The 25,069-nt window shown below is 40.4% G+C and overlaps 1 protein-coding gene across 7 annotated transcripts in view; it reads left to right on the forward strand.

Moving 5' to 3' along the window:
* adcy7 (adenylate cyclase 7) overlaps positions 1–25,035 on the forward strand; it is a 61,225-nt gene extending 36,190 nt beyond the window's left edge. For 4 of the 7 annotated variants that reach the window (XM_020080229.2, XM_069512366.1, XM_069512283.1 and 1 more), the window contains exons 4-27: positions 276–440; positions 906–1,055; positions 5,039–5,199; positions 7,319–7,430; positions 7,640–7,767; positions 8,070–8,228; positions 8,445–8,577; positions 9,427–9,615; positions 10,318–10,361; positions 13,330–13,389; positions 14,229–14,306; positions 14,982–15,051; positions 15,317–15,414; positions 15,662–15,746; positions 17,370–17,507; positions 17,641–17,739; positions 18,718–18,914; positions 19,220–19,331; positions 19,626–19,784; positions 20,467–20,613; positions 20,838–20,945; positions 21,281–21,395; positions 22,498–22,622; positions 23,840–25,035. In XM_020080229.2, coding sequence (XP_019935788.2) covers positions 276–440; positions 906–1,055; positions 5,039–5,199; positions 7,319–7,430; positions 7,640–7,767; positions 8,070–8,228; positions 8,445–8,577; positions 9,427–9,615; positions 10,318–10,361; positions 13,330–13,389; positions 14,229–14,306; positions 14,982–15,051; positions 15,317–15,414; positions 15,662–15,746; positions 17,370–17,507; positions 17,641–17,739; positions 18,718–18,914; positions 19,220–19,331; positions 19,626–19,784; positions 20,467–20,613; positions 20,838–20,945; positions 21,281–21,395; positions 22,498–22,622; positions 23,840–23,986 — 2,979 coding nt within the window. In that variant the 3' untranslated portion in view covers positions 23,987–25,035. The remainder of the gene's footprint in view (positions 1–275; positions 441–905; positions 1,056–5,038; positions 5,200–7,318; positions 7,431–7,639; positions 7,768–8,069; positions 8,229–8,444; positions 8,578–9,426; positions 9,616–10,317; positions 10,362–13,329; positions 13,390–14,228; positions 14,307–14,981; positions 15,052–15,316; positions 15,415–15,661; positions 15,747–17,369; positions 17,508–17,640; positions 17,740–18,717; positions 18,915–19,219; positions 19,332–19,625; positions 19,785–20,466; positions 20,614–20,837; positions 20,946–21,280; positions 21,396–22,497; positions 22,623–23,839) is intronic. The other 3 variants (XM_020080228.2, XM_069512469.1, XM_069512529.1) reach the window with 1 other exon arrangement.
* The last annotated feature ends 34 nt before the right edge of the window (positions 25,036–25,069 follow it).

Raw genomic sequence — 25,069 nt, forward strand, 5'->3', positions numbered from 1 at the left:
TCCAGTATCAGTTCTGTTATATATGTGATTTCTAATTATTTAGTATTTCTCATATGTTGTTGTTTCTGATTTTAGAGAACTATAAAGGATTGGTTGTTAATAAATCTTTTATTAATATCGTTAATCTCTATTTTCTAGTTATGCCAGGAGTCTGACCACACTTTTCAGAGAACAGATTATTTAAAACAAGTGAATGTAGGCTGAATTGAGTGTAATTTAAGTATGTCCTGGCAAACAAATTACTTCTTGAAATAACTAAACCTTTATATTTCCAGGTGCCTTTTTTCCTCTTCATCATCATCACCGTTTACACCATGCTGCCATTCCAGTTGTGGTACGCCGTGGTGCTGAGCGTCATCTCCTCCCTGTCCCACATCATAGCCCTCACAGTGCGCCTCACCATTTACAGCAACGAGCCTACTCCTTACCTATCTTACCAGGTGAAATCATTGGATTTAATCTCCTGTTGTTTGTATCGGAGGAGTGTTTTGAAGGCTTTAGGTCAATATACTGTTATTATTGGTGTTTTGAAGCTTCTGCTTTTTGTGCCAACAGGATGAGACAATAAATCCATGGTCACTGAAACACTGAAACTGAAAGATAAATAGATTAAAACACAAAAAGAAAAAGTGAAAGTATTAAATGATAACTTGTTTTAGAAACCTATAAATCTATTTGTATTGTACACATATATCTGGTACTCAATGAGAATATGTTAATCTTATTCTACTGATGGTAAAGATAAGACAGAAACAAAATATTATGTATAGCAAAATAAAGCTACGATGGTATGTGGCCAGAGAAATATTAATTAATGAACAACATATAGAAGTAACGCTGTTGACAATGTAAACAAGTGATATTACTTTCAGCTCTAACACTGTTTGCTGTGTCTGTTCCTGTAGCTGCTGTCCAATGTTGTGGTGTTTGCCTGTGGTGGTGTGGTGGGAGCCTTCCATAAGGTCCTGATGGAGAAAACCCTGAGGCAGACCTTCCAAGACACGCTCAGGTGCCTGAGCATGCGGATGAAGTTGGAGATAGAAAAGAGACAACAGGTTAGTGTAATGGCAAAACAGTCCCTGTAAATTCAATCAAGCTGGACCAGATTGCACAGGCTCAGCCCTCTTAGTATGCCTGCTTTTTTTTTTCTCTAAATTATTTCTTTAAAAATTCCTGGATCCACCCCCATTATCAAATCTGCTTTAAAAGTTCATGGGTTCTCCTTGGTCCATACCCTTGTGCCTTAAAATGCTTTTTAGCTCATGATAGTCCACTTAGATTATTCTCTCAGTATTGAATCATCACTTATAAAATCCTGAAGAGAGTAAAATCTATTTTCTTCATTTAAATATGTGATGGAAACCACCACATTATTAGGGTGACAGGAGAAGTGTAGTGTATATTCTAAACCAGTCATAATGAGCAGTTCAATATGAATGGTCTGTCTCTGTATTGTTGCAAGTCGTGTTGCTTTCTCATCTCATCTGCTCTGCAGAGTTCACACTCACACACACAGGCCCTGGGCTGGCCCACCCCCACTCATTGACACACTGACACATGGACAATCAAGCAGAGAGAGGAAGTGAATGAGCTGGTATATGTCGAACAGCGGCGACAAAGAGTCTGAATACAGGGTTTCCACGACAGACCAACTGATTGATGACAATAATATAATTTATCGCAATAATTTCTGTTATTTTGACAGAAATACCTTAATATTTTTTAATAATGCACCAAGTGAGATATTTCCTTGTTTAGTTTACAGCCTTAGTTCTTCTTTAGTTCATGTCCAGGCAAAATTGGTTCTGTACAATGAAATACCATGAACTGAATCTTTATTTGAACAAACCAAATCATACCCAGCCCTAGTTAAGAAATTACCAATGGATATGGGAACTGTCAAGAAACGGTATAATAGGTATATTATTGCGGTGCCAAAGGGCGCAGTGACAAATTTGGGGTGCACCTAAATTGTGTGCTGGTGCACCTAAATAAAAAAAAGTTTGGTGCATCAGTGCAACCAATGCAAAAATGTTTGTCTATCTTTAAGCTTTGTCTTTGGCTGGCCTTGTGTTGACTCTCCCATGGATGTTTTCTTTGCAACTAACAAATCCTTCTAAAATTAGGTTTCCCTGTGATGCCTTTTAAATTAGATGCATCTGTGCTGACCTGCTTTGACTTCAGAGGGCGTTTTGTTTAAAACTAATTTTCCCCCTTTTTTGCCATTTATTATGACTGGTGCTTAGTATGAGACACAATAAAACATGCTGTCAAGGAAGCTGCTGTGTTGCCAAGCAGGAGAGAAAGGAATGATATAATCGTAAACATTTAAACCTCCTGTTGTATTTGAATTGTGCAGCCTGGTGCTCAAACTTAGCCAAAGAAAAGAAAGCATGGTGGGGGGAAACCCCAAAACTGCCCCGAAAGGCCAACCAATGAGAAACTCGCCTTGTGTTCCCACATTTATTTCCCCCTCAACCAACATGTTTCTTGGCTGATAGCGAGGATGTCAGGGACAGCTTTTTTAAAGTGTGTGACATTAACTCTCCCCTGTGCAACCAACACTAATACAGAATAGATTACATTTGCTGCAGCATTATATTATGTGACTCCCTCCCACATTCGCACACCATCGTCTGTACAAAGGCCATTGATTGAGAGGTGAGTGTTCACGTTTCAGTGGTAAACTAAAAGGGTCATTTGAACCTTGAAAGAGGTCATTCAGACTGAATTCAAGCTGTTCAGGTTGCAGCAGAAACACACAGACTATATATACAGTGCATTAGGTGAGTAGTTAACACTCTCAACCACAAAGCCATCTGCATTTTGTGTTGTCACAACCTGAATCCAAAAATGTATTGTGATTTTATTTACAAACTCTGACTTTAATGTATATATTTTAGGTTTGTTTTAATAAATCAGAAGTGAAATGTTTTAATATTCAGAATCTAAACATCTTCACCTCTTTGCAATAAAACTCCAAATTAAGATATTGTGGAGAGTCCAGGAACTCACCAGGGAAATAAACTAATGACAGCACACTTTGCTTTTGCAATATGTCTCAGGGGAAATACTGACATGTCAGAGCAAAAAATGCTGTGATCTGGTGAAAAGTAACCTGACCACTGTGTTGAGTCAAAGCTGGTCAGTTGCCGTACTATACACCATACATACCATCAAGTGTGGTAGCTGCATTATCATGCCAGTGGAGTCATTGTATTTAAAGTTCCACTGACTCGCAGAAGAAAATACAGGAGATTTATTATATTTAGCACAATGAGTGGAGCATACAGCCAAATGAACACTGGAATGGCTTCAAAACTAAAATGAATGTCCTTAAGTGGCCCAGCTGAAGCTAAAGCTCTGATCTAATCACACACACTCCTCATCCCACCTGACCTTTCCTGAGCAAATTCTAAATGAAGAGTATTAAAGGTCCAGTGTGTAAGATTTAGGTAACTATTGACAGAAATTTAATGTAGAATAATCCTCATGATGTTTTCACTAGTTCGTTTCATCTAAATTGTATGAATTGTAGTTTTCTTTACCCCAGAAAAGGTCCTTTACATTTAAAAACTTTATATTTACATCGAGGGGGTCCTCTCTACGGAGGCCGCCATGTTTTTTACATTAGTCCAGACTGAACAAACTAAACACCTTTTGAATTTTTATGAAAACTGAAGCTACCACATGTTCTTTTTCATGTTTGGAAGGAGAGGGTGAGGTGAGGGGTGTTTAGCTGCAACATGCAATTAACACTAGATATCACAAAATTCTACACACTGTACCGTTAAATGAAAGATAAAGTACAAACTGACTTAGACATGTGTTTAAATGAGAAATGTATGATTCATTTCTAAAACTAAACTTTTGTCAGAAAACTGGTGGTGAATACTGAAGCAGTTTATTTTCATAAATCAACAAGTGCTACTTTATTCATACTCAAACACACACACACACACACACACACATTGGTGCACAAACCTAACTCAGGGTTCATATCTTTAAATGTATCACATATTTCCTCATGTAATCGCTCTGTTCACATCCACTTGTGCTCAGCAAAGCACTTTGTGGTCACTGAATTATGTAAAAAGCATTTTCTAGATAAATTTAACAAACCCTGACTCAGCCAGTGAAGTCTGATGATCCGACCTCTGATAGTTTGAAGATGGATTAATCATTTCATGAGAACTTGCCTCTTCAGATTTCTATCTTATTAAAACTATTGAACTTTGAAATTCTACGATTTCTGGCTGTTGCGCCAGATTGACTTCAACGTTTCATTTTGTATGGCATGAATGTTTTCCACCATACTAAGACTTTTTCATTATTTGGCTATGATGGCAGCATTGTGATATAGTGTTAATGTTATGTGGTACTGTATTTGGTAACTTGTACAGACATACTGGTTCCTTTATAAAACCTCCACCTACTCTGGATTCCACTCAGCAGCTTATGGGTGCCGGGAGCGTCCTGCATTACAAATGGAGCGAATACAGGTGCAGATAATAATACAGAATGGTGATAGCATTGAAGAAGAGACAGAATTTAATTTGGTTCAAAAGATTATCTGATGAGTGCAGTTTGCATGTTCTCCACGTGTCTGTCTTTTCTCCGGGTTGGGTTACCTGGAGAGTCTAAATTGACCTTAGGTGTGAATGTGAGTGTGAATGATAGTTTATCGTATAGACCCTACAGAGTGAGGACACTTTTGGAAAGTGAGGACATTTTGACTGTTCCTCACTTTTTCAATGAGCTGTTAGAGGGTTAAGGCTTTGTTTTATGGTTAGGGTTGGAATTATATTAGGGTTAGGGTGAGGCATTTAGTTTGGATGGTTGAGGTTAGGGTAAAGGGTTAGGGAATGTTCTACGTCAACAAGTGTCCTCAATAAGATAGAAGTACAAACGTGTGTGACTGAGTGTGGACCAGGTAGACATTATATGGCTTTTATAACTCCTCAATGTACATTGAATATTCTGGCTCAGATGAATTATAGTTATGCAACTAATTGTGTTCTTGTGTGTGTGCGTGCAGGAGAACCTGCTGCAGTCTGTGCTGCCTGTCTACATCTCCATGAAGATGAAGCTGGCGATCATGGAGCGCTTGCAGGACTGCAAAGACAAAGCAGAGCAACAGCGACTCGTCAAGGACAATAATTTCCACAGCCTTTATGTCAAGAGGCACGAGAATGTCAGGTAACTAGAAATACTGAAAAATTCCTCTGCATTTATTGTTCATTATTCAGCCCTAGTTTTAAATGGTCATCATTGTGGAGGCCTTATTTGAACTAAGGTTGGGATGGTTTGAAAAAACAAAAAGAACAGATTTTGCTGTTCACTTCTCATAATGGTGGAGATTAGTATGCCTGTTTGTTTTCAAAGCATTGACCCAGTTACAGCTCTTTGTTTTACGTGGGTTTCATTAACTTAACAAGTGCTGACAGATATTGCGTCAGCTTAAAGTGAACTTTGGCAGATGGCTCAACAGCATTTAATTTTCTGGGGATAAATGTCAGCAAGACAGTCTCTGCTTTACCACAATAAGGGAATTGTATCATAGTGAACAATAAGAATATATTGCAAGCATACGTTTATTTGTATATCTTTCAGAATTACCACATTCATTTTAAAAAGGCAAATATCAGGCTTAAAAATGCGTAGACGGCATGAATTGATTCGACTTCTTTTCTTATCAAAAGGTAAAAGTAATGGCCTTGTGTGCTGCCATGTTTATTTTGGCCAGTGTATGAAGGTGTTGAGTGATAGTCTGCGTCTCCGACCTATCTCTATTATTACCTCAGTCTGACCTGTCATTAGCTGTGTTGTCTATCTCACAGAGCACCTGGCCAGTTTTAGTCAGACAGGGGAACACTTTCGGTCAGGAGTCAGATCTTCGTCCCTCTGCTGGCCAACTGATGGACAGCTGCACCTAGACAAGGCCACAACCTTTAATCGGCCTCAGCTAAATGCACTGTGGCTCATTACCAGTTGATTTCATGTAGGGCTCTGTGATTAAATTCCATCGCACACATAGATCTATGGATTCAGGATTGTTTATTATCTTAGCCTGCTTTGAATGTTAAATATACGTAATCTGAAATGTTGCTAACATATGCTTTGGATTTACCTTCAGTGTCACATTAAATGTATCCTTTCATGCTATAATTTATGTGCATAGCATTCGTCACACGATTGTTGACATTCCCTGTGGTTCAGTGTGATGAGCATGGCGTAAAGAGAGGGTTAGAGTTTCATTGCCCTCTGTTGCCAGCCCTTCTCAGGCATGGAGTCAGGTGTTGTGTGTGCATATTGGCCTATTGCCAATCTTTTTCCATGTGGTGTCGTGTCTGGTTCTTTCAGAGGTCAGATGAGATATCATTGGCACTAACTGGCAGCCTTAATAATGTCCAAGATATGACTGAGCATTGAACAGACAGGCCTTTTAGGCAGCCACTGATCAGGTCCTTTGGAGGTTAATAATAGGAGGTAGGTCTGAAAACCTACTTCTCAATTCAAGAACTGTAAATGGTCATAAATTGTCGCAATGGGCAGACAAGGCTGTGCAGAGAAATGCTGCATTTTGACCCAAATTATAGGACATAAATGGGATGACCCTTATGGCCTCCTTTATATTCTAGTCTGGTCAGTTGTTTAACTGGGCATTCAGCTATGGATTCATTGAATGGAAAAAGCATCTGAATGGAATGGAGGAAGCAACGGATGATCTCCCAACAAGCCTGACCATGAACATGAATAACAAAGAATTGTCAATAGACAGAAGTTGCATGGACATATTGCAGTTGTCCATGGTGTGGAAATTAGACCTGAGAGATCTATTTTGGTGCAGATTTAGTTCAGCCAGTACCTCTGCTGAATGACCCTGTAGACATTTGTAGAACGCTGATGATTTCTACAGTTAAATTAACCGTCAGATGTTTTTGTTGACAGCACGTCAACACTGGTGACAGCCCTTACCACCAAACAGCTCTTTTGACATCTTCATCTGTGTCTTCTAGGTGTTTGGCACCACCTTTTTATCCTGAGATACTTGCGTTATTTTAGTTTTTTTTCAGTTGTGCATCTCGTGTGTGTTAGGACCATCATCAACCACCCTCACTCACCCGTGGTGAATCCCCCTTATCTGGAGTTCAGCGCATGTCTTAAAGCGGCTATATTGATGATGCTTCATTTTATTGTTGCAAACTGTATAAGTTGTTCCAGTTGATCTTATACAATGCAGACTTTAATTTCTGGTCAGATCAGACATCTTTGTTTGTGTACATGTGTCTAACTCCCTGCTCTCTCTTTGCCTCAGTATTCTCTATGCGGACATTGTTGGCTTCACACGGTTGGCCAGTGACTGTTCTCCCAAAGAGTTGGTCATCATGCTGAATGAACTGTTTGGAAAATTTGATCAAATTGCCAAGGTGAGTTCTTTAGAATGTCTTTTTGTCATTATTACAGATGACTAAGGCACTTCAGTATCAGCTGTGAAAAAACTGTTGGTGTACTGGACAGCTTCCATTTGTTGGCATGTCTTTTGTACACTCACATTCTGTTTAACTACTCACATACATTTGCAGCCTTGTTGCATAAAACTGTATTTTCCCTCTCTCATTTTTGTCATTCCTTGTAGGAGAATGAATGCATGAGAATCAAGATCCTTGGAGATTGTTATTATTGTGTGTCAGGGCTGCCGGTCTCTCTGCCCAAACACGCCAAGAACTGTGTGAAAATGGGACTCGACATGTGTGAAGCCATCAAGTGAGTTGTGCTCACCATCACCGTCTGCCTGTACCTAGGATTGCACATGTTGAAAAGGTCTTTTTAAGGATGTATTTTAACTGTAGGAAAGTCTGAGCAAATTCTGACTGAGCCTTCGTGGATGATGTGTTCAACCAGGTATTTAGACACAGAAACAACAGGTCTTCACCTAGACAGAGATAGAAAGGTTAGAAGACCAGGTTATAATGTCATCGTCAAACCGTGACTTCAAGGTATATGATCAGTATAGAAACAAACTTTCACAATCAACGAACTGAAGAATTCTTCTGAAACTCCTTCAGGCAGGTACGCGAGGCCACAGGAGTGGACATCAACATGAGAGTGGGCGTGCATTCAGGAAACGTGCTCTGCGGTGTGATAGGTCTTCGCAAATGGCAGTTTGATGTGTGGTCGCATGATGTCACTCTGGCGAATCACATGGAGTCAGGAGGTCTTCCAGGGTAAGAAGTACAGTATTTCATTTGTGTCATAAATGTCATCACCACTTATACATATTTACAGTAAGTGTTACATCACAAAGCATCACACAAGTTTAGGTTGCCTTAGGTTCACACAACTTTTCTGCAAAAAACATCACTAATTACATAGTTATAACAAATGTCTCTCATAACCAATGTCCAGTATTTGATTGTTTCGTCTGCTCTTCACTCCGTAAGACGCGTCCACATCACAGAGGCGACTCTGAAGCACCTGAACAAGGCATATGAAGTGGAAGAGGGCAACGGCCACATTAGAGATCCCTATCTAAAAGAGCTCAATGTTTCCACCTACGTGGTCATCGATCCACGGGTGAGTTCTCAGTCCAGCTTCCTTGAAAATGCAGTGTAAGTTGAAGAATAAGAAATATGTAGTGTATTACCAACTCTTACTAATATTTACTGGAAGTATGATGACCCCGTAATGCCCCTGGAGGCTGTGCCGACAGTGTGTGAATGGTGTGTGATAGAAAAAGTACTGCGTGTAGACGTGCTGTATGAATGTGTACTTGAATGGGTGAATTCTAATTGTGTTGTAAAGCGTTGGGTTGTTAAGATTGGAAAAGACCTACATAAATAGAGTTCATCCAAATTAATCATTACATGTTTTCAGTTCATACTCATTTGTATTTGTAATTTTTTTTATGAAGTTTTTGTTTTCTACAAGTCAAAAATCCATTGTCTTTTTTGTGTTGTGGTCCAAGTGCTATATTTATGATTGGTATTTCTACCGTAATATACTTACTGGGCCTTACTTACATACTGTTGTACCTACTTTACCAAGCTAAACCATGCGGCATAGACGCCATAAGTCGATATTGCTTCCAAAATAGATAAATTTTTCAAAATTAAGGTTTCGAGCTGCCCCCCATTATTGCAAACTAGATTTTCATATTTTGGGTTTTTTATGCCGAACATGTGCCTCATCGCACGTCACAAATTTCAGGAGATTTGGTACATAAAACATTTGGATGCCCCAGAACAACAGTTGTTCTCTTGCATGGATTTGGCTTTTCGTTACCAAATTAATGGAAGTAAAGCCTATTTGATATTACCTGGCTAAAATATCAGATGCATCGCAGGTTGGCATTTTGCATGGATTCCACAGGAATGTACTCACTCTTTACAGTAAATGTAAAATGTCTTGTCTTTGTGTCTCAAGTCTAAGGAGCCATCTCTGAACGCCCGCAGCGCGCCTAAACATCGTGTGAATGATGGTCTGAAGATGCGGGCGTCAGTGCGTATGACCCGGTACTTGGAGTCCTGGGGTGCTGTCAAACCTTTTGCCCACCTGCAGAGCCCAGAGGGCTTCACCCCAGACACTATCATCAATGGCAAGCCACGCAGCAAGGTGAGTGAATAGTCCTCTTATTGTTTGATTGAATGGCAACATACATCAGAGTAGCCTACACTATGAAGCATGGTCTTTGTGCTTATTAATCAGGGAAAATTTCTTAATACATAACATTAGATCAACCTGTAAATAGCAGGTGTGTGTTATGCACTGCTGAAAATGTGCCTCCACACCTAATGGTAAACGTAGGGAAAGCTATTTTTGACATTTCTGAGCTATTGGATGTTGTTTTGATTGATGTTCTGATGCATCCAACATTTATAATACACACAATAATAAATGTTAGCTGTTCAAATCGCACCTTCTCAAAACAGCTGCACTAAATATGTATGTTTATGCAGAGTATTAGTGTTAGTGGTTTTCAAGTTAAAAGTAGCAATACAACAGTGTAGAAATACTTAAACGTTTAGTCAAATATTTTTTAGAGTAGCATTATTATTACCAGCAAAGTATGCTTAAAGTACCAAACAAAAAGTATTCCTTATGCAGAATGACCAATTTCAGGCTAATGCATAGTATTGAGTATGTTATTGTACGACAAATATTAAAACACTGATGTGTATATAACACTTAATTGTTGGAGCTGGTAAACGTGGAGCTAGTTTAACTAACACTGCTGTAACAATACATCAGAATCATTGTCAATGATGACATTTTTTGTATCAATAATGTGAATCTGCACCAATCTGTGTTTTCCAGGACATCCCCCTGCGATCAGCACACGGCTCCAAGATCACTGAGAGGTAAGACACTTCTCAGATGTTGTATTGATATCTTTGAGCCTCCATTTCGTGACTGTTTAAATTTTGCAGAAAATGTCAAATTATAACAGAGTCAGTCTGAAACTTGGCTGGGTTAAAGAGACAGAATGTGCTCACACATAATCACCTTGGAAGTCAGCCCTTGTAATAACCCTGTTGCTCAACAGTATCCTGATGGTCATTGCTTTTGCAGGAACGTGTGTCCTCCATCATCTCGCCCTGCCAAGATGTTTCCATCTGTTCAAATAATCTGAACTGGTCTCTATCACGTCTTATTTAAAATATTATGTAATACCGTACATTCGGTATCAAACCATTTTAATGTAATAATTTCTCTTACAGTCAGTACATTTCTGCCAATGTTCAGATTCAAGGTTCTACTTGTTATATGTGAGATTTTCTGTCTGACTTGTTCTTTATTCAATATTCAGGTAAGGGTCTTAGGCAGGATGTATGGTGGCTATTTTGCTATTTTTATATAATGGTGTGTAATAAACCATCTCTGAGCTGGTATACTTGAACACCATTTTTTTATGTTTTAGAATTGCTGCCTCTTTTAAACCCCCCTTGCAGCCTAGGGTTAAACTTTGCACAAACAGGCTGATTACCTATCATTGTTCAATTTCATGACTTAATACAGACAGTAGCACAGTGCAATCTCCAAGCTATTTATTGGGACACCTGTGTTACGTTCAGAAACACAGAGCTGTAGTCAGAGGGGAAAGTTCAACAGGAGTTTATTGTCTGATCACTGGTGGTATGAGGAGAATGAGATGAGGTAGGGGTTCGTTTACAGAATCCAGTCCACAAGGAAGGAAGGAAGGAAGGCAGGGGAACTGGTGAGTTGATCCTGGAGACACGAGGAGAAATACTGTTAGAAACGCAGGGAAATAAACTCTAAACACACTATTTAGAGCAGACAAAAACGAGTTACTACCACTGTGGTATCGAGGACGAACTGGCGATGACTGGGAGCACGACCAGGGTAAATATCCTGCAGGTCATCAGTGGGTGAGCTGTCCCTGGCTGCGCCTCCACTGAGTCATCAGGGAGACGGCACAGACCTGCAGAGGGAAGACAGACAAGGGAAGGGGGAAAAACACTGGGGGGCACAGAGGAGCTGTGTCAACCTGTGAACCTGTTCATTCATGCAATTACCCAATCAGCCAATCACGTTGCAGCAGAGCTTTAGTCGTTGTTCACATTACACATCAGAGTGGGGAAAAAAGTGATGTTGGTGACTTCGACCATGGCATGATTGTTCCTACCAGTCAGGTCAGTTTGATTGTTTCTGAAACAGCTGATCTCCTGGGACAAAAGGCCACAGTAACTCAGAGACCCACTGTTTACAATTGTGGTGAGCAGGAAAACCTCTCATGATAATGAACAACACATCAAACCTTGAGGTGGATGGACGTCAGCAACACAGAAGACCAGAGTGCTTCTTTCTCCGGTTGCCAAGAACAGAAATCTAAAGCTTCAGTGGATTCAACTAAACAGGAGTGTTGAAGACTGAAAAATGTAGCATGGGCTGATGAATCTAGATTTCTTTTGCGTCATGCCAATGGTCGGGTCAGGATTTGGTGTCAACAGTATGAATCTATCAACCCAACCTTCCTTGTGTCCAAAGCTCAGGCTGATTGTTTAATTAATGGCACAATTTTGGCCACTTGATACCGATATGAGATGTTGTTGATTGCTTTTATTCCTTTATGGCCACAGTTTACCATCTTTACCATTTCATACTTCCAGCAAGATAATGCTCAATGGCACAAAGCAGAAGTCTCAAACTGGTTTCATAAACATGACAATGAGTTAATCGAACTTCAGTGGGTCTCCTCAGTCACCGCATATGAATCCAACAGACCCTCTGGGATGTGATGGAACAGGAGCTTGGCAGCATGGATGTGCAGCTGACAAATCTGCAAAAATGATGTGATGCCAATATAATCATCCATGTTGTGAAGAATGTTCTGAGAGCAAATTATCAGGGTGTTCCTAATAAAGTGCTTGGTGATTGTAAATTACCAAATCACCTCACATATGATTAAATCATGTTACCTCTGCCAAAAAGGTTATGCTTCCATCAACATTAATTGTTTATCTGTTAGTTAGCAGCATTACAAAAAAAGCTCCTGGACATATTACTACAAAATTTGCTGGAAGGATATGGTATGGGTTAGGGAAGAACCCGTTAAATGTTGGTATGGATCCAGATCAGGGGATGGACATGGATTTCTCTCTATGCATTCTTTGATTGCCCTAGTTTAATGTGAAATTGTCATTATGCAGCAGTTCACAGGAAACATAACAGGATGTAATCTCAATACTAGGTGAAATAGCTCTTAAAATCAAAGGTCGACATTATTTGTCCATGTCCCCAAATCAAAATGTCACATGAGTAACACATTCACTTACAGATTGTCGCCACTGAGCAGCTGCTTAATGTAGCTGTACTGCATTGTCGCTCCTTAAGAGTGGTGAGAGGGCTGAGCTCGACGAAGAGGCCCTCCATAAGTCTGGCACAGGCAGCGAGTGCACAGACAAATATGTAAAGTGTAGCTACTGATTAGTGAGAAGGACTCACCTACACAAACAGTGTGGGCTGGAGTAATGTGATTAGAAAAGATAAGTGTGTGCCTAAAAGCACAAGCATTTCACCCTAGGAAAGTGGAGGTTTATTTTATTGTAGAAAATGTTAATTTCATTCACTGTAGCACAGGCAGCAGCTGCTGAACACGTCTGACGCTGAAGTGAGAGTGAAACGAGATGCATCCACTCAGGCTTCATGACAACACAGAGCAGAATATGTGTATTTCTGTGGTTTAATGTAAAAGTTGTGAGTAGGCAACACCCGTCCACATGCCTATATCGAACTGTTTTATATAGATTTATATAGATTTTGTTTATGATGATTTTGTGCTTATGTCTCACTGTTGGGCCCTGGCAGCTTTGATGAGTCACTAGAGGAACCTTTCCCCTTGCCTGCACCTCCGTTCAGCAGCTATAAGTGAGTGGGGCCCTCATGGCCCGCAAGGTCCCTCAGTGCAGTAGTTCTTAACCTTGTGGCGCCCTGAAACAAAATAAATATATGCTTGCTCAAAGCCACTTGTTTAATAGATGGTGAGCTTTCACATCATGTAGAAAATACTAAATCTTCATCTTTTTCATATTCTGAATATTTCTGTGGCTATCACAGTCACAGAACACACACATTTTACAGTGTATTCCAATAAAACAAATATATGTTTTTGACTCCCCCAAACCTCAAATAATTTCTATACAGTGTCTCGTCCTCCAGGGTGAGAACTACTGCTGTAGCAGAGAGCCTTGCCATCCCAACACTAACCTGAACAGTGATGTAACACTGTTCATCTCTCATTGTTTCTCAGTGCTACCTCTTCCTAACAGGGCAACGTGTGATCTGAAATGCCATCAGAAAACGTTGTACCTCCAGTAGACTGACATGCTGCTATTAACATTGATCACTGACTGGGGCTTATGTGTGTCTGGGTCTGTGCGTCTGTGGTGAGTGTTTCCTTCCTGATTAGAGTCGGGGGTTTCCAAGCAGAGGCACGGCAGAAACACTCCAGCTGAATCCTCACAGAGATCATCTAACACACAGTGTTCTGCATCCGGCACACTCCTTCCACATAACTTACTCACAGGCACAACCGTTATTTCTCCCACTAATGCTCAGAATGGCATTAACCATGTTGCCTCCCAGCACAGCTTAACAGGACCTGAGTACCCTGCATGACCTGATCTGGTTTTCCAGGATCTGCTCCTGTCCGCCTGACTGCCTCAGTGTCTGCCTCGTCCTAATTGTCTGTGTGCCTTCCGCTGCAGGAACAAATCCCAGAAGAGTAAGTTTGATGAGGAGCTGCACAATGAGATGACCACGACCATAGATGAGCTCAGCAGCAAGTATGTTCATCTTTACTATTAAGGTTGCCCTTCAATAATAAAGCAGGTGTTGATCATGGAAGATGCTTGCTGTAAAATAATACTGATGGTTTGCAGGGTCAGACATTATTAACTATGGTTTTCCATTCAGCGCCATCATCGGGTCAAAATTCAATGTTGTCCAATATGACCAACCACCAGCAAAACTAATGGCATTCCCATCAGCTTCAGCTCTACTTGTTTACTGCAAATAAGTAAATGTTAGCATGCTAAAACTTTGAGGTAAGATGGAGATCGTAGTAAATATTACATCCGCTAACTGGTTAGCCCTCAGCTTTGTTTGTTTATCGTAATTAAACAAATCAGCCGTGAGCACAGGATGCAGCGGTATTGTATGGACAGACAAGAGTGACATGAATTGCCTCCAATCTCCCACCTGTATAATTCTGTTTACTCAAAAATGTAACTTTTTTACTGTGCTATAGCGAGGCTCATTAAAAGATCACCGTTGCGGCTGTTATTTATACCTTGTGATCCAGCACAGATTTAACCTTCAAAACACTCACACTCAAATGTTAATCTTTTTAAAACTTAGGGTAATAGTCGGAGCAATCTTTTCTTTCTTTCGTTTTATTTCTTCCTTCCTTTCCTTATTTCTTTCTACATAATTCCCTCCTTCCTCTCTCCCTCTCTCAGGCAGTGGTCTAAGACTGAGGAGAGTAGCAGTTTAGCTCTGTGGTTTCCAAAGAAAGATCTGGAAAAGCAGGTTAGTTTGACACAAAGCTCATTGAAAACATCTACAGTCCAGGCTGCAAGTATTTGGAAAGTATGTGAACGCTCACAATTTGGGAACCATGTTTGAAAAGGACTCATACACAAACCTTCCCACATTAAAGCTGAGACGTGGCACTTTATCGCAGAGACTGAAGAACAAAATTTCCAAATACTGATGGCCTGATGTATATTTCTACTTTGTCATACATTTGAATTCATGCAGAAGTTCATGTGTGTAATGTGTTTCTTCTTCTAAGTACCGAGCTCTGGATTTGCCGATGTTCAAACACTATGTTGGCTGTGCCACCTTCATCTTTCTCTGCATCTTTGTGATTCAGCTGTTTGTCACAAAGGAGTGAGTATGACCAACTCATCTAGCATTATCAAAAAACCTTTTCACAAAGGTGTATGAATGTTATCATCTTGCAGTGCAACTGGGACGAACGGACAATTTGCATCTTTCTGCTTTGTCCTTGAGTCTTGAGATGTCGCCGACATCATTTGCCATAAGACATCTATTATTTCTAAAGCACACTGTGAAGATTGTATGTGTCTTGATGTGGGGAAGGAAAAGACGATTTCTGACTAAATCTCTCCCTCAGTCGACAGATGTTGGGAATGTCATTTGGAGTGTTGGCTTGTGTGCTGCTGCTGACGCTAGCCATCTGCTTCGCAGGTCACTTACAGGTCAGTGTGTTAAAGTCTCATTCAAAGTCTCATATTCCGATATTTAAATGATTCAGTCATAGACGTAAGAGTCAGCTCCTCTCAGGTTTTTGTTGGTTCATATCTGGGATACGGGATAAGTGGCAAAGTAAGCGTCACAGTTACATCAACTCTTTCATACCTTCTTACAGTCGAACTGGATGCAGGTCAAAGGTCAGTATGGGAGGGTTGGCCTTTATTTCAGCAGCACTTGTTGAAGTCCCATATTGTATGATGCTGACCTGGCCCTGACTTGCATTACAAGTGTTTTGCTGTCAAAGTGGTATTGAATGAATTTAATTTGTTTGAGCTTAAGAAGAGGAAATTAAATGTGAAATTCTTCTGTAGTTGGAAGGCCACACAAGAACACCATACATTTTTCAGGAAGAAAAGTCTTTTCTTAACTTCCATTATGTTAGGTTGATAATCCAACAGGAAATGCACTGATGAAATGTAATTAAATAGAAACAAAAAACACTGTAAGATACAAACAAAAGCTCCGGAACATCTACTGACCTTGTGGTGAGATAGTTATATCAGTTGCTGTTTTCAGGCTCAAGAATGAAAAATCTTAAAAACATAACATAGCATTGGTGTTTTTACATTGTCCTTGTTCTCAGGAGTGAGAGAACAACAAAAATCAAGTCATCCCTGGCAACAAAAGAGGTTGATTGGTCAACTAGACTGTCACTCAGATCACATACCTCCGCCAATCAAGCTGCCCCAAATTTCACACATTCATAGATATCAATCTCCTAAATAAGAATCTTTTTTTCATCATGATACTTTAATTATTCTCTGGGAAATTGTTGAAAAACATAAAAAAACACCTCATCTCGCCTGGATCTACCCCCTGATACAGATCCACTCCAAAATGTTATGTGTTCTTCCCTGACCCAAACCACATTCCACCACCAACTTGTTAAGTAATCCATCCAGTAGTTATGTGTAATCATGCTTACAAACCAACAAGCAAACAGACAGGGGTGAAAACATAATCTTCTTGGCCAAGTTAGAAATGTGACAAACATATTTTGGGTTGCGGCTGTGATTCAGGTGGTTGAGCGGGCTATCCTTGCAGGGTTGCTGGTTAAATCCATAGCTCCTCCTGAGAAAGACACTGAACATCAAGTTGCTCCCGATGGCAGGCGAGCACCTTGCATCCGCAGCTCCACTGCCATTTGTGTGTGTGTGTGTGTGTGTGTGTGTGTGTGTGTGTGTGTGTGTGTGTGTGTGTGTGTGTGTGAAAGTGAAACATTTTGGTAAAGGTAAAAACGCACATTTACTTGGCAAAGTGTGATGATGGATTGTGTGGTATCTGTGAATGTGTTTGACTGTGCCAGGTTTAGCCAGCGTGTGGATGGAAACATGTCATGAAATCTGTCCCCTGCGTTCAGTGCTGCAGCTTCTTATAGCTTAACCTATTGGCACCTGACATTCAGGCCTTGAGGCTGCATTTTCTTGGCTCAGACAGATTCCTTCCCTGGAAATAGCCACCGTCACTCACACATGATGTTTGGAGATTTACAACCCTGTCAGAGTCACATGCTCCTCGTCGTACCTGTTGACCCTGTCTCTCCCCTCACCTCTCTTTGTCCTCTGCAGCGGCTGTTTCCTGAGAAGCTCTCGAGGTGCCAGTGGCTGCCAGCTGTGTCTGAAGCAGTGGTGAAGCGGCCGTGTGTGCGTCTCCCTCTGGCCACCATCACTACTACGGTCATCATTATCTTGGCTGTGTTCAACCTGGTAAGACTTCAATCACTTGTTAAGAGGTCATTATATTGTCTGCTATTTCTAGCTGTCCTACACTTCACAGCCACCATGCCAAACTTCAAAGCATTTGGTCCAGTGGATAAGATCTTTTTTTATCCCCCTGCAGTGCTTCGTCCAGACAAGTGTGACAGAAAATATGGCCGACCTGTGTCACACAAATCGTTCCCATGAGCAGGGATTAGACGGAGGCCTCTTCTACCTGCCTGTGAGTGACGGATTGGTTAATCATAGGGAATAATTATATTTAACGTTTGTTTTTATATTAGAGTAGATTAAATAGTAATTGCAAATAGTCCTGCTATGTGTTTAATGGAGAGCCAAAGGAGACATGATGCCATAAGCGTTTCTGTGCTTTGAGATACATAGGAATGTTTACCATGTTCTATGTGGGTCCTGCTCATAGACTGTATGTAAAGATAGATGTCATAATGGCCGTCCCCAAAAGTGAAGTCAAAATCTCTTGATCCCCCCCTGGTGGCTGATAGCAGTATAGGTCATAAGCCTCGCCTCCTCCATGTTAGTTGTTGGGACATGGGCCAAACAAAGATGGTTTCTGTCATTTTAGATAGTTCTTACCTCACAAATGTTTGTTGAAGGGCTCATTTTCCTGTCAGTTTGGTTTTAAACTGAGCTCAGGCTGAAATAACCACAATTCAGAAACAGAGTCTGGAACAGTTAATCTAATAATAATAATAATATCCTGTTTGTGATGTGTCATTTTCTAATCTTGTAGTCTGGACATGTTTCCAATTATAGAGAATATCTGTGGAGATTGTCCTCACATGGGTGATACAACCTGATCGATGATAGTAAGGTTTTTAAAACTGTGATCTCAGCCTTATTTCATGCTATAAAAACAGATCGAAACGTCATAATTGACAACTGAGACTGACTCACAATTGGTCGAGCAAGTGTATCAGTGTGACCTTGATACTGTGGCTCCTTCCCCGTTTACCAATGCGCACACTATGGCTCACAATGACATAATTGCTGCAACATGACAGTGTTTGTGTCCAGGATATTTTGGCTTCATTTATGGATAGGGGGAGGAAGAGAAGACGTCGTCCATCTTTATTTACAGTGACAGTTGACGCTTCTCTCTCAGTGGGAAGTTGTGGAAAGTTTATTTCTGGTATTTGTCTCAGGTCTAATTCTAAATCCTGTCCCTCTTCCTCTCCTTCAGTACTCTGTATACTGCTGTATCCTGTCCCTCATTGCATGTGGAGTCTTCCTGCGGGTGAGCTTTGAGCTCAAAGTGCTCTTCCTCACCCTGGCCTCCACAGTATATTACGTCATCATCCTCAGCACCAAGAGGGAACTCTTTGTGGCCTATGGAAATGTCCTCTACGCTCAGACCAACAGCAGCTGGAACTGCAGCAGGTAGGATTCAGTATGAAATGAAAATGCTGTGTGGTAGTTTTCTTTTCTTTTCGAAAACCTTTAACTGTGAATCTTTGGGACAAGAACGTAAGTATTTCAAACAAAGAAATGATGCTGTAATGTACCTTAACTGAAGTATGATGATAATCAATTGGTGGAATAATAAATAACCTGAACTATGTGAGTGCATGTGGTCAAAGTTTTTCTACCTTATTAAAACATTGTTGTTGTCACTTTGAGTGATTGTGTGTGAAATGTGTAATTCAGAGTCACGACCAGGTATAAATATTTATGTTGTTCTACAGCAGAGACAATGAATCCATCCTGAGGTGGATCGGTCTGGTGAAACACCCTCAGGTGATGAGCTGCATATACATCACCCTGTTCCTGGTGACCATGCTCATCATCTCACAACAGGTAATGAGGCTCTGCTTCCTTCTCCTTATTTTATGTTTTTATACATCCAACTAAACAAACTACAGATTATAAATCTAAGCATGCTCATATTCATGTAAATGAAGTCAAACTTGTCATGACATCACCTCTTACATATCCTTCTGTCCCTGTTGTTCACCAGTTATTAACTGATAAAAAGTACGAAAACTCTGGAAATGAATCAAAATAGTTTCTCTGCAAATAGGCCCCATTAAGATAGTTATTAAGTTATTGGTTTCTTTATTGCTCTAACTTCACTGTTTTTCTCTCTCCTAGAACGAGACCTGCTTCCGTCGGGACTCCCTGCTGAAGTACAAGAACCACACAGAGCAGGACGAGATCGAGACCAGGGAGAACCTGAACCGCCTGCTGCTGGAGAACGTGCTGCCGGCCCATGTGGCAGCACTGTTTGTCGGGGAGAATAAAAAGAACGAGGTGAGATGGCACCCAGTAGAAAACCTCAGTCCAGCAAAACTATAATAATCATTGCCTCTTTATATAAGGCACAAGTTAGTTTATTTTTTTATCTATATAAATTTAAGTTTGTGTCCAAAGTATTTTTGATCTACTCACTGCGTCATTTCCTTCATTATGTCATTTATCATATGATGCCAGATGATCGGGGATCATTTTATTCAAAGATTTAATCTTGTAAGAGATCATCTCTCTTGTTTGTTGCAGAGATATCTTGTAAAATGGTTTTTCAGACCATATTTTTGAATCACTCACTCCGATCAACTTCAAAGTTTGTCATCTGGAGAATCTCTGCCAAGTAATATTCAAGCCTAATTTGGTGAAACTGTCCATATGTTGTTGAGTTATTGTGTACATACACATGCTACACCAGTGTGTATAGAAGATGTTTTCTTCATATTTTAAATGAGTGTCTACTGTGATGTTTGGCAGTTTTTTCAAAATGTTGTGAAACTTTTAAGATATGAGGTAAAGTTATTATTATGATCTTGAGAATTCAGCCCAAAACTGTGAGTAGTTGTTGTTATAAAGGGTTTGTGAAAATGGCAGTTAACAATTTTGAACCTGTACGAACAATCCTATTTTCCCTCGTGGCAAAACTATTAACAGCTCATTTTTTAAAGTTTTGCATTTCACCCAACAGGACCTCTATTACAAGTCCTATGACTGCGTGTGTGTGATGTTTGCCTCGGTACCGGATTTCAAAGAATTCTACACCGAGTGTGACATCAACAAGGAGGGTCTGGAATGTCTGAGGCTGCTCAACGAAATCATCGCCGACTTTGACGAGGTCAGGAAGACAAAGAAGGAAAAACTTTCATCCTCATCCTTTAATTCTGTAGCACGTACTCCTCCAGTTCCAAATGTTAACCATGTGGACATTGTGTTCAAACAGTACAGTGTTATTATCGAGCTAAATCCCTACTGTGTGAAGTGCCAGCAGGAACAAGGACTGTAAATGATGAAGTTCCCACATGCACACATCACTCATTTTACTTTGCTCTGACCCGACAGCTGCTGTCCAAGCCAAAGTTCAGCGGTGTGGAGAAGATCAAGACAATTGGCAGCACTTATATGGCGGCTGCTGGGCTTAGTGGGACGCCCGGTCAGGAGAACAATCAGGTGGAGTAGCTGCTGCTTCAGACCAGGGTCAGACCAGGGTCAGGGTTCCCACACATCCTTGAAAACCTGGACATTTAGAGGCAACATTTCCAGTCATGGAATCTGATTAAAATGACCAAATGTCCTTGAAATAATCTTATTTGTCCTTGAAATATTTGATTGAAGCCCCTTACATAGGCAGTCGATGGGGCTTCACTTCACCACTTCACCTTTGCATCGCCACTTCGTACAGTGTGCACATTCTCCTGTCAAGATGGTTTTCATAGATCCTAACTTTTGCACGAGAGGAGGCGTACACATCTTTCTGACCCGGTTCTGACTCACTGTTGTTTCAGGACAGAGAGAAACAACAGGCCCAGATAGGGAACATGGTGGAGTTTGCCATCGCTCTGATTGGCAAGTTGGACGGCATCAACAGACATTCCTTCAATAGCTTCAGGCTTCGTGTGGGTGAGTGTGCTCAGCTGCTTTTGGCACCAACCTTTCACTCATCGAACACTGCGCTGTACGCAGCTCAGCTATGGCTGACATAATAACCCTGTTTGTGCTCTGCATGATTGGCATTAATGCTGCGTCCATGAAATGAGAGACGCTCACACTCGGGTCGGCACTGAAAGCATCTTATCAGAGGGAAGCCATCTTTATAAGCTCATGTGCTGTAACCTCTGACAGAACTGTGTGGTTTCTATTCTTGGTGGTCAGTAGAGGAGAAATGACTGTGGAGATGTTAAGTGCATTAAATAATAGATAAAGTAAATTATATAATCAAAGCAAGAGATAGAGAGAGTTCTGTTGTCTGTCACCTGCAGTCCTGACTCAGTTATTCTTCCACAGTTGATTCTGAGCAGAGAGGTTTTGGTTTCAAACATTTACATTTCTTTGGTGATAAAAACAGTGAAATGTCACAGGGAGAGGTACAGAGTACTGTCACTATCAGCTGCTGAGTCTGAACACACTGGAGATCTGAACACACTCACTCACTCTCTTGAAATTTAAAAGCCCTGGAAGTGTTTGGCTCCTACCTATAAATGGTGACATCATAATTTTCACCCTTACTTCACCTTGGCTTCAATTATGTGGAATTTCAATAATTAAATGTAATTAATGGACTGTGACTTTATTTCTTCATATCTGTCGTACTTGAACATAGGTCTTAGATTTCATTCATTAAGGTATTAAACATTCTTCAAATGAACTTGTTGACACCTGATGCACACACACACACACACACACACACACACACACACACACACACACACTCTGCTTATGTTTATGCTGCACGCAGGATAAACACTGTCCAAACCTTTTTATTTTTATAACCTTTCACAAAACACGTGTTTCTTTTGCTGTTGTCAATTTTGTCAAGGACAAAGTACAAACCAACAACATTCTAGTAATGAATGAAAAAGTTTCACCTTTTCATGGAACATCACCTCTACTTTCTGAGCTGAGATTCATTTTTGGTCCTGTTTTCGTGTAACTTCTGTGTATGCACATGACATAATCGATCGTAAAACAGAGTCAGATTTATGACCGTGTGGTTTTCCCACAGGCATTAATCATGGCCCGGTAATCGCTGGAGTGATCGGGGCGAGGAAACCTCAGTACGACATCTGGGGCAACACGGTGAACGTAGCGAGCAGGATGGAGAGCACCGGGGAGCTCGGAAAGATCCAGGTACATCCAGCTCAGTCCAACAAAGACAAACAGCAATATCTCAGTCAGAGCTGTGAAAGGACAGAGTGCTGTCTCACATAGTTACGGCTCCATAGCTTTGTTTTTTAAATGTCAACCCAATCATGGCTAGATTTAAAAAGATCCCATTTCAGACTCTGACCCACACCAGAGTTTCTTCACTCAGCTCAACGCCAACAGAAAAAAAAAGGTTTTAAGAATTTCTCATGAGATGAACATTTTATTTTTGTCTCCTCTGCAATTGCACTTAATGGCTGAATCACATTTATTTGTGGATTTGAAGAAATTCATACTTTATTTTGAGAAACTACATTAATTTCATTCAGCTAATGACTATAACCTAATATTACCTAATGCAGTGTAATGTCAGAATTAAGTTGTAAACTGATACATGTGTTGATTGAGAAAAGTCCAGTCAGACGAGGGCTGGGAAAAATAACAGTATTTATAATTATCGCAATATCATTTTTATTAATAGCAATATATTTATATGTATATATATATATATATCTGTTTAGAAAGTGTTTGTCATTCAGAGTTTATACAACAGGAGCTAAAATCAGTTTTAAACTAAAAAGAAGCTAGAATGACGCAGTCGAGCACAAACCTTCACCAAGGACCAACACATTTCACATTGGTCCTTTTAATGTGCTTCATTTTTTCACTAAATATCCAAGAATTTTTTTTATGAGAAATTCACAAAAATGCAATGATAAAAAAAGGGAAGAAAATATGGCTTCTTCCTTGGATAATACCTCACCCTTCCACCAAATTAAGAAAGGTGGTTCAGTAGTTGTTGCTCTGCTAAATGACCTTGAACATACGTCAGACATAATAATTCTATGTTCGTCTGGATTTGATCATTGTTCACTCAGTTGAGCACATACCTCCACCAACGCCCAACACTGCCCTTATGAAACCACATTTAAATGAACTAGAGCTGGATTTTTATTTGGATATTCACTCATAGATATCAGTCCCCTAAATATGATCTATGATCAAGATCCAGGAATTAGCAAAAATGTTTAAAAAATGTCGATGTTAAAAAAATAAATTAAAAAAATGTGAAAGAAAACTGCTTTGTGATCCGGATTCAAACCAACTATCTAACACACAAACAAACATGGATGGAGACAAAACCTCCTTGATGGAGGTACAGATGAAAATGTTACAATGTGTGTACTGCGTCTCCTCTACAGGTAACAGAGGAGACGTCTGACGTGCTGCAGAAGTTGGGCTACTCGTGCGAGTGTCGAGGATTTATCAGCGTCAAAGGGAAAGGAGAGCTGAAGACCTTCTTTGTGTGCACTGACATGAGCAAGCAGCAGGGTATGGGGCTGAGCTGAGGCCCGGCTGCCGCAGACCAACAGGACTGGAGACTCCTGCCCACAAGTCAACGAGTTTACAAACTCCTGCACGCACCACAAGTGTTGCCACAGACCTGACTGTAACGTAGCCGTGCTCTTATGATGTCACTCGATGAAAATACTGAGGTGTGTAAAGGACAAACAAAAAAAAAAAAGATGCACCACTGCTCTCTGCCCTTTAGTCAGATCAGGATGTGGCCGCCATGCTGGAGACTTGGTCAGTACGTACAATCACAACCTTTTCTATTCACAAACACGTTTATGTCCAGTGCTCCGTCACTTTTCTACCTTTTTTTGTCTTTAACTTAGATGTCGTTTGGGAAAGAAAAAATCTAAATTGTACTAATGCCAAATAAAGTTGTCCTTTTTTTTGAAGACCTCTTTGGTCCTTTAAAAACAAAACAACAGATTCGGTTTGGATCATACTGTGGAAGCCGTGAGGTTTTCCTGCTTGACACTCTGCTCTGTTACTGTGTAATGAGCAGGACGTACGTGAAACAGCATGTTCTTCAGAGAAAGATGTAGAGAAACTTTCAGATAAACTTTCACTTTCTGTTCAAGCTGAAAACCCGGAAATCAGCTTCCTCATCGACTCCGACTGACTCATGAATTTAGGTTCTCTTCATGTAAAGTTTTAAAATATATACGACAATATATTTGCTGTTTGAGGAGGAGGTAGACAAATCCTTGTGCTGTGCGTTTGCCATCTGTTAGAAAATGTCCTTTGCTGCCTGTTGCATATATGCTGCAATGCAGGAAACGTGTGAGGCTCTGTGCTGCGTCCTCAACCTGCCTGCTGTCAGTTTCTCCAGCTCTGGCGGAGATGGTCACCTGTGCTGCTCTGGATCGCTCTCTGTGCCTCTGAAAACGTGATCTGTCTCATGGCCTTGTCTTTTGAGACCCATCATCTTGTCTCTTATTGTGGTTCCATAATAATAATAATAATAATAATGTATTGGCCTTTATGTGAACAAATGTGACATTGGATTTTGTACAGTTACAGAATGTAATAAATGTTTTCCTAAGTCTGTGGTTTGCAGTTAAATATTTCACTCTATAAGC

Source organism: Paralichthys olivaceus, chromosome 1 (assembly GCF_024713975.1).
Source record: "Paralichthys olivaceus isolate ysfri-2021 chromosome 1, ASM2471397v2, whole genome shotgun sequence".
NCBI classification, from domain to species: domain Eukaryota; kingdom Metazoa; phylum Chordata; class Actinopteri; order Pleuronectiformes; family Paralichthyidae; genus Paralichthys; species Paralichthys olivaceus.